The sequence below is a fragment of the Salvelinus fontinalis genome, chromosome 20 (genome assembly GCF_029448725.1).
Source record: "Salvelinus fontinalis isolate EN_2023a chromosome 20, ASM2944872v1, whole genome shotgun sequence".
In the NCBI taxonomy this organism is placed as follows: domain Eukaryota; kingdom Metazoa; phylum Chordata; class Actinopteri; order Salmoniformes; family Salmonidae; genus Salvelinus; species Salvelinus fontinalis.
In genome coordinates, this window is record NC_074684.1 from 40400372 (window position 1) to 40415985 (window position 15614).

At 45.7% G+C, this 15614-nt stretch overlaps 1 protein-coding gene across 2 annotated transcripts in view; it reads right to left on the bottom strand.

The window, feature by feature from the left end:
• Positions 1-15614, bottom strand: part of phip (pleckstrin homology domain interacting protein) — a 116918-nt gene that overhangs the window by 10872 nt on the left and 90432 nt on the right. For both annotated transcript variants that reach the window (XM_055873401.1, XM_055873402.1), the window contains 3 exons: positions 11578-11745; positions 2121-2273; positions 1085-1518 (listed from right to left, as the gene is read on the bottom strand). In XM_055873401.1, coding sequence (XP_055729376.1) covers positions 1085-1518; positions 2121-2273; positions 11578-11745 — 755 coding nt within the window. The remainder of the gene's footprint in view (positions 1-1084; positions 1519-2120; positions 2274-11577; positions 11746-15614) is intronic.

Consider the following 15614-nt stretch of genomic DNA (forward strand, 5'->3'; position numbering starts at 1 on the left):
TTCGAAAAATTTAAAATAATGTCTGTGAGTATAACAGAACTGATATGGCAGGCGAAACCCCGAGGACAAACCATCCCCGAAAAATGTAAATTTTGCCTACCACTATTTTCAATGGCTGTCACTTTTATTAGAAGGCGAAATCCTCCCAGACTGCAGTTCCTAGGGCTTCCACTAGATGTCAACAGTCTTTAGAAAGAGTTTCAGGCTGGTTTTGGGAAAAATTTGCCAGAAATTGTAGTTTTTCTAGGTGGCCCCCATTTTGGTTGTAGTGTTTCCAAGCGCGTGAATGAGAGCGCGTTCTTTGGTATTTTTCTCTGGTAAAGACAATAACGATTCTCTGTTTTAAATTTTATCGTTAATTTGTGTATTAGGGTACCTAAGGTTTGATTATAAACGTTGCTTGACTTGTTTGGAAAAGTTTATTAGTAACGTTTGGGATTCATTTTGTATGCATTTTGATGGAGGGAAACTGGGTGGATTATTGACTGAAGCGCGCCAGCTAAACTGAGTTTTATGGATATAAAGAAGGACTTTATCGAACAAAAGGACCATTTGTGATGTAACTGGGACCTTTTGGAGTGCCAACAGAAGAAGATCATCAAAGGTAAGGCATTTATTATATCGCTATTTCTGACTTTCGTCTCGCACCTGCCTGGTACAAATATGTTTTCATGGTTTTGTATGAGGGGCGCTGTCCTCAGATAATCAAATGGTGTGCTTTTTCCGTAAAGCCTTTTTGAAAGCTGACACTGTGGCTGGATTAACAAGAAGTTAAGCTTTATTTTGATGTATTACACTTGTGATTTTATGAAAGTTAAATATTTATAATTCTGTAGTTTGAATTTCGCGCTCTGCAATTTCACCGGATGTTGGCGCTACCGTCCCACCTGCCCATGAGAAGTTAACCAATCACAAGGCTCTAACACACTGATGCTAGGTCAGATTAACCAATCACAAGGCTCAACACACTGATGCTAGGTCAGATTAACCAATCACAAGGCTCTAACACACTGATGCTAGGTCAGATTAACCAATCACAAGGCTCTAACACTTTGATGCTAGGTCAGGTTAGCCAATCAGGTACCTTGAGGCAGCGCTGCTGGAGGGAGAGTCACTCCTCCTCCTCTTCATAGCTTGTCGTGTCTGTCTGTCGGTTTGCCTGTCCGCCACGTGTCTTGTCTGTCTGTCGGTTTGTCTGTCCGCCACGTGTCTTGTCTGTCTGTCGGTTTGTCTGTCCGCCACGTGTCTTGTCTGTCTGTCGGTTTGTTTGTCCGCCACATGTCTTGTCTGTCTGTCGGTTTGTCTGTCCGCCACGTGTCTGGTCTGTCTGTCGGTTTGTCTGTCCGCCACGTGTCTGGTCTGTCTGTCGGTTTGTCTGTCCGCCACGTGTCTGGTCTGTCTGTCTGCTCTATGTCTCGTCTTTCTGTCCGTCTGTCCATGGATGGCTTTGTAGTCAGCCAGGATGGAGTTGACATGTTCCTCAAACAAGGCAGACAGACGCAGACTCATACTGTAGATCTACACAGGAATAAGAGTGTATTAACACGTTAATAACATGAATAAGAGTGTATTAACATGTTATAAATATGAACAGTAACTTAACATGTTATAAATATGAATAGTAACTTAACATGTTATAAATATGAATAGTAACTTAACATGTTATAAATATGAATAGTAACTTAACATGTTATAAATATGAACAGTAACTTAACATGTTATAAATATGAATAGTAACTTAACATGTTATAAATATGAATAGTAACTTAACATGTTATAAATATGAACAGTAACTTAACATGTTATAAATATGAACAGTAACTTAACATGTTATAAATATGAATAGTAACTTAACATGCTATAAATATGAATAGTAACTTAACATGCTATAAATATGAATAGTAACTTAACATGCTATAAATATGAATAGTAACTTAACATGTTATAAATATGAATAGTAACTTAACATGTTATAAATATGAATAGTAACTTAACATGTTATAAATATGAATAGTAACTTAACATGCTATAAATATGAATAGTAACTTAACATGTTATAAATATAAATAGTAACTTAACATGTTATAAATATGAACAGTAACTGTAATGGCGCGTCTCACCCGGGACTTCTTGCTGGGTGTGTAAGCTTTAGAGTTGCTGAAGATGAGCCGTACGTCCTGGCAGAGCTCCAGAGGAGTGGTGTACTCCCCCGATCTTAGCATCGCCCTGACCGTCCGGAAGTCCATGGGGGTGTCCACGATGTCCAGATAGTCCTGAGGGTCAGACCAGGTTATACAGACAGACAGGTTAATGATCGGCTCTTAATGATCGGCTATGAAAAGCCAACTGACATTTATTCCTGATTATTATTTGACCATGCTTGTCATTTATGAACATTTTGAACATATTGGCTCTCTCTAATTCTCTCCTTCTCTCTTTATTTCTCTCTCTCGGAGGACCTGAGCCCTAGGACCATACGTCAGGACTACCGGGCATGATGACTCCTTGCTGTCCCCAGTCCACCTGGCCTTGCTGCTGTCCCAGTTTCAACTGTTCTGCCTGCGGTTACGGAACCCCTACCTGTCCCAGACCTGCTGCTTTCAACTCTTAATGATCGGCTATGAAAAGCCAACTGACATTTATTCCTGGTTATTATTTGACCATGCTTGTCATTTATGAACATTTTGAACATCTTGGCCATGTTCTGTTATAATCTCCACCCGGCACAGCCAGAAGAGGACTGGCCACCCCTCATAGCCTGGTTCCTCTCTAGGTTTCTTCCTAGGTTTTGGCCTTTCTAGGGAGTTTTTCCTAGCCACCGTGCTTCTACACCTGCATTGCTTGCTGTTTGGGGTTTTAGGCTGGGTTTCTGTACAGCACTTTGAGATATTAGCTGATGTAAGAAGGGCTATATAAAATAAACTTGATTGATTGATTGAGACAGACAGACAGGTTAGAGACAGACAGGTTAGAGACAGACAGACAGGTTAGAGACAGACAGGTTAGATACAGACAGACAGGTTAGATATAGACAGACAGGTTAGAGACAGACAGGTTAGATACAGACAGACAGGTCAGATACAGACAGGTTAGATACAGACAGACATGTTAGAGACAGACAGGTTAGATACAGACAGACATGTTAGAGACAGACAGGTTAGATACAGACAGACAGGTTAGAGACAGACAGGTTAGAGACAGATAGGTTAGAGTCAGACAGGTTAGATATAGACAGACAGGTTAGATATAGACAGACAGGTTAGATACAGACAGGTTAGATACAGACAGGTTAGAGACAGACAGACAGGTTAGAGACAGACAGGTTAGAGACAGACAGGTTAGATATAGACAGACAGGTTAGATACAGACAGGTTAGAGACAGACAGACAGGTTAGAGACAGACAGACAGGTTAGAGACAGACAGACAGGTTAGAGACAAACAGGTTAGAGACAGACAGGTTAGATATAGACAGACAGGTTAGATACAGACAGGTTAGAGACAGACAGACAGGTTAGAGACAGACAGACAGGTTAGAGACAGACAGACAGGTTAGAGACAGACAGGTTAGAGACAGACAGGTTAGATATAGACAGACAGGTAAGAGACAGACAGGTTAGATACAGACAGACATGTTAGATACAGACAGACATGTTAGATACAGACAGAAAGGTTAGAGACAGACAAGTTAGAAACAGACATACAGGTTAGAGACAGACAGGTTATACAGACAGACAGTTTAGAGACAGACCAGGTTATACAGACAGACAGGTTAGAGACAGACCAGGTTATACAGACAGACAGGTCAGATACAGACAGGTGTTCTGTATCTATAACAGGTGTTATACAGATACAGACAGGTCTTCATCCGAAGAGGAGGAGCAGGGATTGAACCAAAATGCAGCGTATTGTGAAGACATGATTTATTAAACAAAACACGAACTTGACTAAAACTAACAAAACGGTGTAGACAGACCTGGACGACGAACTCACATAAACACGAAGAACGCACGAACAGGGAAAATAGCATACACATAAAAATGACGAATAACAAAACAAACCGAACAGTCCCGTATGGTGCGACAAACACAGACACAGGAGACAACCACCCACAGCGAACACTGTGAAACAACCTACCTAAATATGACTCTCAATTAGAGGAAAACGCCAAACACCTGCCTCTAATTAAGAGCCATACCAGGCAACCCATAAACCAACATAGAAACAGAAAACATAGAATGCCCACCCAAACTCACGTCCTGACCAACTATCACATACAACAAACTAACAGAAATAGGTCAGGAACGTGACATAACCCCCCCCCATAAGGTGCGAACTCCGGGCGCACCAGCACAAAGTCTAGGGGAGGGTCTGGGTGGGCATCTGACCACGGTGGTGGCTCAGGCTCAGGGCGAGGTCCCCACCCCACCATAGTCAATCCCAGCTTACATTTCCCCCTATGAATGACCACCCTCATCTTACATCCACTAAATCCTTTTGGTAACATCGACACCAGGGGCAGCACCGGGACAGAGGGATAGCTCAGGACAGAGGGATAGCTCAGGACAGAGGCATAGATCTGGATAGCGAGGTAACTCAGGATAGAGAGGTAGCTCAGGATAGAGGGGCAACTCCGGACTGAAAGGCAGCTCCGGACAGAGAGACAGCTCTGGACTGAGGGGCAGTTCTGAATCAATAGCCGCTCTGGGCTGAGGGACAGCTCATGACTGGCTGACGGCTCTGGACGCTCATGGCTGGCTGACGGCTCTGGACGCTCATGGCTGGCTGACGGCTCTGGACGCTCATGGCTGGCTGACGGCTCTGGACGCTCATGGCTGGCTGACGGCTCTGGACGCTCATTGCTGGCTGACGGCTCTGGACGCTCATGGCTGGCTGACGGCTCTGGACGCTCATGGCTGGCTGACGGCTCTGGACGCTCATGGCTGGCTGACGGCTCTGGACGCTCATGGCTGGCTGACGGCTCTGGACGCTCATGGCTCACTGACGGCTCTGGCAGATCCTGTCTGGTTGGCGGCTCTGGCAGATCCTGTCTGGTTGGCGGCTCTGGCAGATCCTGTCTGGTTGGCGGCTCTGGCAGATCCTGACTGACGACTGGCTCTAGCGGCTCCTGACTGACTATCGGCTCTGACGGCTCGGGACAGACGGGCGGCTCTGATGGCTCGGGACAGACGGATGGCTCAGACGGCGCTGGGGAGACGGATGGCTCAGACGGCGCTGGGGAGACGGATGGCTCAGACGGCGCTGGGGAGACGGATGGCTCAGATGGCGCTGCGGAGACGGATGGCTCAGACTGCACCTGTCTGGCGGAAGGCTCTGTAGGCTCATGGCAGACGGGCAGCTTTGCAGGCTCATGGCAGACAGGCAGTTCATGCGCCGTTGGGCAGACGGCAAACTCTGGCCGGCTGAGACGCACTGTAGGCTTGGTGCGTGGTGCCGGAACTGGAGGCACCTGACTGGGGACACGCACTTCAAGCCTAGTGCGGGGAGCAGGGACAGGGCACACTGACCTCTCAAAGCGCACTATAGGCCTGGTGCGTGGTACCGGACTGAGGGCACGCACCTCAGGACGAGTGCGGGGAGAAACAACAGTGTGCACAGGACTTAGGAGACGCACAGGTGGCTTAGTGCGTGGTGCCGGAACTGGAGGCACTGGACTGGAGACACGCACCATAGGAAGAGTGCGTGGAGGAGGAACAGGGCTCTGAAAACGCACTGGAAGCCTGGTGCGTGGTGTAGGCACTGGTGGTACTGGGCTGGGGCGGGGAGGTAGCGCCGGAAATACCGGACCGTGCAGGCGTACTGGCTCCCTTGAGCACTGAGCCTGTCCAACCTTACCTGGTTGAATGCTCCCCGTCGCCCGACCAGTGTGGGGAGGTGGAATAACCCGCACCGGGCTATGTAGGCGAACCGGGGACACCATGCGTAAGGCTGGTGCCATGTAAGCCGGCCCGAGGAGACGCATTGGAGACCAGACGCGTTGAGCCGGCCTCATGACACCTGGCTCAATGCCCAATCTAGCCCTACCAGTGCGGGTAGGTGGAATAACCCGCACCGGGCTATGCACTCGTACAGGAGACACCGTGCGCTCTACTGCGTAACACGGCGTCTGCCCGTACTCCCGCTCTCCACGGTAAGCCTGGGAAGTGGGCGCAGGTCTCCTACCTGCCCTCGGCCCACTACCTCTTAGCCCCCCCCAATAAATTTTTGGGGTCTCCTCTCGGGCTTCCAGCCACGTCTCCTTGCTGCCTCCTCATACCACCGCTCCTGGGCTCTCGCTGCCTCCATCTCCTCACGAGCGCGGCGATATTCCCCAATGTGAGCCCAGTGTCCTTTACCCTCCAATACTTCCTCCCAAGTCCATGATTCCTGTGTAGCAGGCCACTGCTCGAATTCACGCCACTTGGTTCTGGATCGGTGGGTGGTTCTGTAACGGTTTTCCTCCTCCTCTTCATCCGAAGAGGAGGAGCAGGGATTGAACCAAAATGCAGCGTATTGTGAAGACATGATTTATTAAAGAAAACACAAAACACGAACTTGACTAAAACTAACAAAACAACAAAACGGTGTAGACAGACCTGGACGACGAACTCACATAAACACGAAGAACGCACGAACAGGGAAAATAGCATACACATAAAAATGACGAATAACAAAACAAACCGAACAGTCCCGTATGGTGCGACAAACACTGACACAAGAGACAACCACCCACAACGAACACTGTGAAACAACCTACCTAAATATGACTCTTAATTAGAGGAACGCCAAACACCTGCCTCTAATTAAGAGCCATACCAGGCAACCCATAAACCAACATAGAAACAGAAAACATAGAATGCCCACCCAAACTCACGTCCTGACAAACTATCACATACAACAAACTAACAGAAATAGGTCAGGAACGTGACAACAGGTTAGATACAGACAGACATGTTAGAGACAGACCAGGTTATACAGACAGACAGGTTAGAGACAGACATGTAAGAGAGAGAGGTAGATTGTCACACCAGGTTAGAGACAGACAGGTTATACAGACAAACAGGTTAGAGACAGACCAGGTTAGAGACAGACAGGTTATACAGACAGACAGGTTAGAGACAGACAGGTTAGAGACAGACCAGGTTATACAGACAGACAGGTTAGAGACAGACCAGGTTATACAGACAGACAGGTTAGAGACAGACAGGTTATACAGACACACAGGTTAGAGACAGACCAGGTTATACAGACAGACCAGGTTATACAGACAGACAGGTTAGAGACAGACAGGCTATACAGACAGACAGGTTAGAGACAGACATGTAAGAGAGAGAGGTAGATTGTCAGACCAGGTTAGAGACAGACAGGTTATACAGACAGACAGGTTAGAGACAGACCAGGTTATACAGACAGACAGGTTAGAGACAGACAGGTTATACAGACAGACAGGTTAGAGACAGACAGGTTATACAGACAGACAGGTTAGAGACAGACAGGTTATACAGACAGACAGGTTAGAGACAGACAGGTTATACAGACAGACAGGTTAGAGACAGACATGTTATACAGACAGACAGGTTATACAGACAGACAGGTTAGAGACAGACCAGGTTATACAGACAGACAGGTTAGAGACAGACATGTAAGAGAGAGAGGTAGATTGTCAGACCAGGTTGTACAGACAGACAGGTTAGAGACAGACCAGGTTATACAGACAGACAGGTTAGAGACAGATATGTAAGAGAGAGAGGTAGATTGTCACACCAGGTTGTACAGACAGACAGACAGACAGGTTAGAGACAGACAGGTTATACAGACAGACAGGTTAGAGACAGACAGGTTATACAGACAGACAGACAGGTTATACAGACAGACAGGTTAGAGACAGACAGGTTATACAGACAGACAGGTTAGAGACAGACAGGTTAGAGACAGACAGGTTAGAGACAGACAGGTTATACAGACATGTAAGAGAGAGAGGTAGATTGTCAGACCAGGTTGTACAGACAGACAGGTTAGAGACAGACAGGTTATACAGACAGACAGGTTAGATACAGACAGGTTAGAGACAGACATGTAAGAGAGAGAGGTAGATTGTCAGACCAGGTTATACAGACAGACAGGTTAGAGACAGACCAGGTTATACAGACAGACAGGTTAGAGACAGACAGGTTATACAGACAGACAGGTTAGAGACAGACAGGTTATACAGACATGTAAGAGAGAGAGAGGTAGATTGTCAGACCAGGTTAGAGACAGACAGGTTATACAGACAGACAGGTTAGAGACAGACAGGTTATACAGACAGACAGGTTAGAGACAGACATGTAAGAGAGAGAGGTAGATTGTCAGACCAGGTTGTACAGACAGACAGGTTAGAGACAGACATGTTATACAGACAGACAGGTTATACAGACAGACAGGTTAGAGACAGACAGGTTATACAGACAGACATGTTAGAGACAGACCAGGTTATACAGACAGACAGGTTAGAGACAGACATGTAAGAGAGAGAGGTAGATTGTCAGACCAGGTTATACAGACAGACAGGTTAGAGACAGACATGTAAGAGAGAGAGGTAGATTGTCACACCAGGTTGTACAGACAGACAGACAGACAGGTTAGAGACAGACAGGTTATACAGACAGACATGTAAGAGAGAGAGGTAGATTGTCAGACCAGGTTGTACAGACAGACAGGTTAGAGACAGACAGGTTATACAGACAGACATGTAAGAGAGAGAGGTAGATTGTCACACCAGGTTGTACAGACAGACAGACAGACAGACAGGTTAGAGACAGACAGGTTATACAGACAGACAGACAGACAGGTTGTACAGACAGACAGACAGGTTAGAGACAGACAGGTTAGAGACAGACAGGTTAGAGACAGACAGACAGACAGACAGACCGCTTGAGAGACAGACAGGTTAGAGACAGACAGACAGACAGACCGCTTGAGAGACAGACAGCCAGGTGCGATAACAGTTACATATCGCAATATAATTTTGGACAATATCATATCGATACTTTGACTCAAATTACTGCTTTGTAATATATATATATATATACAGTGCCTTTGGAAAGTATTCAGACCATTTAACTTTTTCCAAATGTTGTTAGGTTTACAGCCTTATTCTAAAATTGCTTAAATAGTTTTTTCCGTCATCAATCTACACACATACCCCATGATGACATCGCAATACCCCATAATGACATCACAATACCCCATAATGACATCACAATACCCCATAATGACATCACAATACCCTATAATGACATCAAAATGCCCCAAAATGACAGAGTTAAAATATATATATATTTTGCTCATTTATAAAAAATATCACATTTACATAAGTACTCAGACCCTTTACTCAGCACCTTGTTGAAGCACCTTGGCAGCGATTACAGCCTTGTGTCTTCTTGGGTATGACGCTACAAGCTGGCACACCTGTATTTGTGGAGTTTCTCCCATCCTGTGGATGTCAGGTAGATGGGGAGTGTTGATGCACAGCTATTTTCAGGTCTCTTAAGAGATGTACGATCGGGTTCAATACCGGGCTCTGGCTGGGCCACTCGAGGACATTCAGAGACTTGTCCCAAAGCCACTCCTGCGTTGTCTTGGCTTTGTGCTTAGGGTTGTTGTTCTGTTGGAAGGTGAGCCTTCACCCCAGTCTGAGGTCCTGAGCGCTCTGGAGCTGGTTTTCATCAAGGATCTCTCTGTACTTTGCTCCATTCATCTTTACCTTGATCCTGACCCAGTCCCTGCCGCTGAAAAACATTCCCACAGCATGATGCTGCCACCACCATGCTTCACCATAGGGATGGTGCCAGGTTTCCTCCAGACATGACGCTTGGCATTCAGGCCAAAGAGTTCAATCATGGTTTCATCAGACCAGAGAATCTTGTTTCTCATGGTCCTTTAGGTGGCTTTTGGCAAACTCCAAGCGGGCTGTCATGTGCATTTTCCTGAGGAGTGTCTTCTGTCTGGCCACTCTACCATAAAGGCCTGATTGGTGGAGTGCTGCAGAGATGGTTGTCCTTCTGGAAGGTTCTCTCATCTCCACAGAGGAACTCTAGAGCTCTGTCAGAGTGACCATCAGGTTCTTGGTCACCTCCCTGACCCAGGCCCTTCTCCCCGATCACTCAGTTTGGCTGGGTGGCCAGCTGTAGGTAAAGTCTCGGTGGTTCCAAACTTCTTCCATTTAAGAATGACGGAGGCCACTGTGTTCTTGGGGACCTCCAATGCTGCAGAAATGTTTTGGTACCCTTTCCCAGATCTATGCCTCGACACAATCCTGTCTCAGAGCTCTACGGACAATTCCTTTGACCTCATGGCTTGGTTTTTGCTCTGACATGTACTGTCAACTGTGGGACCTTTATATAGACAGGTATGTGCCTTTCCAATCAATTGAATTTACCACAGGTGGACTCCAATCAAGTTGGAAACAGGATGCACCTGAGCTCAATTTCGAGTCTTATAGCAAAGCGTCTGACTACTTACGTGAATAAGGTATCTGTTTTGATTTTAAATAAATCTGCAAAAATGTCTAAAATCCTGTTTTCGCTTTGTCATTATGGGGTACTGTGTGTCGGTTGCTGGGAATTTGTTTTATTTATTCCATTTTAGAATAAGGCTGTAACGTAACAATATGTGTAAAAAGTCAAGGGGTCTGTATACTATCAGAAGGTATGTAGAGAGGTGAGACAGTTGAGTAGAGAGGTGAGACAGGTATGTAAAGAGGTGAAACATGTATTTAAAGTGGTGAGACAGGTATGTAAAGAGGTGAGACAGGTATGTAAAGAGGTGAGACAGGTATGTAAAGAGGTGAGACAGGTATGTAAAGTGGTGAGACAGGTATGTAAAGAAGTGAGACATGTATGTAAAGAGGTGAGACAGGTATGTAAAGAGGTGAGACATGTATGTAAAGAGGTGAGACAGGTATGTAAAGTGGTGAGACAGGTATGTAAAGAGGTGAGACAGGTATGTAAAGAAGTGAGACATGTATGTAAAGAGGTGAGCCAGGTATGTAAAGAAGTGAGACATGTATGTAAAGAGGTGAGACAGGTATGTAAAGTGGTGAGACAGGTATGTAAAGAGGTGAGACAGGTATGTAAAGAGGTGAGACAGGCATGTAAAGAAGTGAGACATGTATGTAAAGAGGTGAGACAGGTATGTAAAGAGGTGAGACAGGTATTTGAAGTGGTGAGACAGGTATGTCAAGTGGTGAGACAGGTATGTAAAGAGGTAAGACAGGTATTTAAAGAGGTGAGACAGGTATGTAAAGAGGTGAAACATGTATTTAAAGTGGTGAGACAGGTATGTAAAGAGGTGAGACAGGTATGTAAAGAGGTGAGACAGGTATGTAAAGAGGTGAGACAGGTATGTAAAGAGGTGAGACAGGTATGTAAAGAGGTGAGACAGGTATGTAAAGAGGTGAGACAGGTATTTAAAGAGGTGAGACAGGTATTTAAAGAGGTGAGACAGGTATTTAAAGTGGTGAGACAGGTATGTAAAGAGGTGAGACAGGTATTTAAAGTGGTGAGACAGGTATGTAAAGAAGTGAGACAGGTATTTACGGGGTACTGTTCCAGGTCGACAGGTTGTCTGAAGGGTTCTGAGTCTTCACACTGGAAGAGCAGGTCTATCAGTTCCTTGCTGCGCCCCCTCCAGGCCTGGGGGTCTAAGGGCCGGCCTCTCCGTACACCACCGCCACGCTGCAGCTGCTGCAGACCGACACCACGACCCTAACAACACACCATATCATCAGCACAACTATGTATTTATTAGCATCTCCAATTAGCTAACTCTTCCTGGGGTCCAAACAGGAAACAACAAATAAATTACATAATATACACCACCGTTCAACAGTTTGGGGTCACTTAGAAATGTCCTTGTTTTCCATGAAAACAGACACGAATTGAGTTGTAAAATGAATAGGAAATACAGGTAAGATGTTGAAAAAGTTATTAATAATGATTTTTTTTTTTTTATAATAATAATTGTGTCCTTCAAACTTTGTTTTAGTCAAAGAATCCTCCATTTGCAGCAATTACAGCCTTGCAGACCTTTGTCATTCTAGTTGTCAATTTGTTGAGGTAATCTGAAGAGATTTCACCACATGCTTCCTGAAGCACCTCCCACAAGTTGGATTGGCTTGATGGGCACTTCTGACGTACCGTACGGTCACGCTGCTCCCACAACAGCTCAATAGGGTTGAGATCTGGTGACTGTGCCGGCCACTCCATTATAGACAGAATACCAGCTGACTGCTTCTTCCCTAAATAGTTCTTGCATAGTTTGGAGCTGTGCTTTGGGTCATTGTCCTGTTGTAGGAGAAAAATGGCTCCAATTAAGCGCCGTCCACGGGGTATGGAATGGCGTTGCAAAATGGAGTGATGGCCTTCCTTCTTCAAGACCCCTTTTACCCTGTACAAATCTCCCCCTTTACCAGCACCAAAGCACCCCCAGACTATCACATTGCCTCCACCAGATGGCGTCAAGCACTCCTCCAGCATCTTTCCATTTTTTCTGCGTCTCACGAATGTTCTTCTTTGTGATCCGAACACCTCAAACTTAGATTTGTCTGTCCATAACACTTTTTTGCCAATCTTCCTCTGTCCAGTGTCTGTGTTCTTTTGCCCATCTTAAAGAGATGGCTTTATCTTTATCTTTGTAACTCTTCCTAAAAGGCCAGCATCCCGGAGTCGCCTCTTCACTGTTGACGTTGAGACTGGTGTTTCGCGGGTACTATTTAATGAAGCTGCCAGTTGAGGACTTGTGAGGCGTCTGTTTCTCAAACTAGACACTCTAATGTACTTTTCCTATTGCTCAGTTGTGCACCGGGGCCTCCCACTCCTCTTTCTATTCTGGTTAGAGACAGTTTGTGCTGTTCTGTGAAGGGAGTAGTACACAGCGTTGTACGAGATCTTCAGTTTCTTGGAAATTTCTCGCATGGAACAGCCTTCATTTCTCAGAACAAGAATAGACTGACGAGTTTCAGAAGAACGGTCTTTGTTTCTGGCCATTTTGAGCCTGTAATTGAACCTACAAACGCTGATGCTCCAGATACTCAACTAGTCTAAAGGCCAGTTGTATTGCTTCTTTAAATCAGCACAACAGTTTTCAGCTGTGCTAACATAATTGCAAAAGGGTTTTCTAATGATCAATTAGCCTTTTGAAATGATAAACGTGGATTAGCTAACACAACGTGCCATTGGAACACAGGAGTGATGGTTGCTGATAATGGGCCTCTGTAGATATTCCATAAAAAATCTGCTGTTTCTGGAAAATCTGGAAAGTATTCAGACCCCTTGACCTTTTCCACATTACAACTTTATTCTAAAATGTATGACATCGTTTTTTCCCCCCTTGTCAATCTACACACAATACGCCATAATTTTCTGCACATTTATAATTGTAAAAAAAAAAATGCAATCACATTTACGTAAGTATTCAGACCCTTTACTCAGTACTTTGTTGAAGGACCTTTGGCAACGATTACAGCCTCAAGTCTTCTTGGGAATGACGTTACAAGCTTGGCACATCTGTATTTGGGGAGTTTCTCCCATTCTTCTCTGCAGATTCTCTCAAGCTCTGTCAGGTTGGATGGGGAGTGTTGCTGCACAGCAATTTTCAGGTCCAGAGATGTTCGATCGAGTTCAATGATCTCTCTGTACTTTACTCTGTTCAGCTTTGCCTCAATCCTGACTAGTCTCCCAGTCCCTGCCGATGAAAAACATCACCACAGCATGATGCTGCCACCACCATGCTTCACCATAGGGATGGTGCCAGGTTTCCTCCAGATGTGACGCTTGACAAGCAGGCCAAAGAGTTCAATCTTGGTTTCATCAGACCAGAGAAACTTGTTTCTCATTGTCTGAGAGTCTTTAGGTTCATTTTGGCAAACTCCAAGCGGGCTGTCAAGTGCCTTTAACTGAGGAGTGGCTTCCGTCTGGCCACTCTACCATAAAGGCCTGATTGCTGGAGCGCTGCAGAGATGGTTGTCCTTCTAGAAGGTTCTCCCATCTCCACAGAGGAAGTCTGGAGCTCTGTCAGAATGACCATCGGGTTCTTGGCCACCATCCTGACCAAGGCCCTTCTCTTGTAATCCTGTTGTTTCTCACTGTGAGAACCGTGCAGGGGAAAGCGAGTGTTCTAGAATGTTGTTTCTCATTGTGAGAACCGTGCAGGGGAAAGCGAGCGTTCTAGAATGTTGTTTCTCACTGTGAGAACCGTGCAGGGGAAAGCGAGCGTTCTAGAATGTTGTTTCTCACTGTGAGAACCGTGCAGGGGAAAGCGAGCGTTCTAGAATGTTGTTTCTCACTGTGAGAACCGTGCAGGGGAAAGCGAGCGTTCTAGAATGTTGTTTCTCACTGTGAGAACCGTGCAGGGGAAAGCGAGCGTTCTAGAATGTTGTTTCTCACTGTGAGAACCGTGCAGGGGAAAGCGAGTGTTCTAGAATGTTGTTTCTCACTGTGAGAACCGTGCAGGGGAAAGTGAGTGTTCTAGAATGTTGTTTCTCACTGTGAGAACCGTGCAGGGGAAAGCGAGCGTTCTAGAATGTTGTTTCTCACTGTGAGAACCGTGCAGGGGAAAGCGAGCGTTCTAGAATGTTGTTTCTCATTGTGAGAACCGTGCAGGGGAAAGCGAGTGTTCTAGAATGTTGTTTCTCACTGTGAGAACCGTGCAGGGGAAAGCGAGCGTTCTAGAATGTTGTTTCTCACTGTGAGAACCGTGCAGGGGAAAGCGAGCGTTCTAGAATGTTGTTTCTCACTGTGAGAACCGTGCAGGGGAAAGCGAGTGTTCTAGAATGTTGTTTCTCACTGTGAGAACCGTGCAGGGGAAAGCGAGTGTTCTAGAATGTTGTTTCTCACTGTGAGAACCGTGCAGGGGAAAGCGAGTGTTCTAGAATGTTGTTTCTCACTATGAGAACCGTGCAGGGGAAAGCGAGCATTCTAGAATGTTGTTTCTCACTGTGAGAACCGTGCAGGGGAAAGCGAGCATTCTAGAATGTTGTTTCTCACTGTGAGAACCGTGCAGGGGAAAGCGAGCGTTCTAGAATGTTAGCCTCTCTTCTCTTTACTGATCAGTGTGCACCTTGTCAGGTTGTGTATTTTGTTAGCTTCTACTGTAAAGATATTGAGATCTTGGATTTGCAATTATGGTTGAATATCCTCTGAGAGGCGTCTCACAATGGAGTCTAATGGTTGACTGGGTGGTACTGCTTCCCTCTGCAGTTTTCTGTGGGAATGAGCTGGTAGACACAACATACACTGAGTGTACAAAACATTAAGGACACCTGCTCTTTCCATGACATAGAATGTTTCTGTACAGCACTTTGTGACATCGGGTTTTCTAAATACATTTGATGAAGGCCCTTCTCCCTCGATTGTGTAGTTCGGCTGGGTGGCCAGCTCTAGGAAGAGTCTTGGTGGTTCCAAACCTTTTCCATTTAAGAATGATGGAGGTCGCTGTGTTCTTGGGGACCTTCAATGCTGCAGAAATGTTTTGGTACCTTTCCCCAGATCTGTGCCTCGACACAATCCTAAGGACAATTCCTTCGACCTCATGGCTTGGTTTTTGCTCTGACATGCACTGTCAACTGTGGGACCTT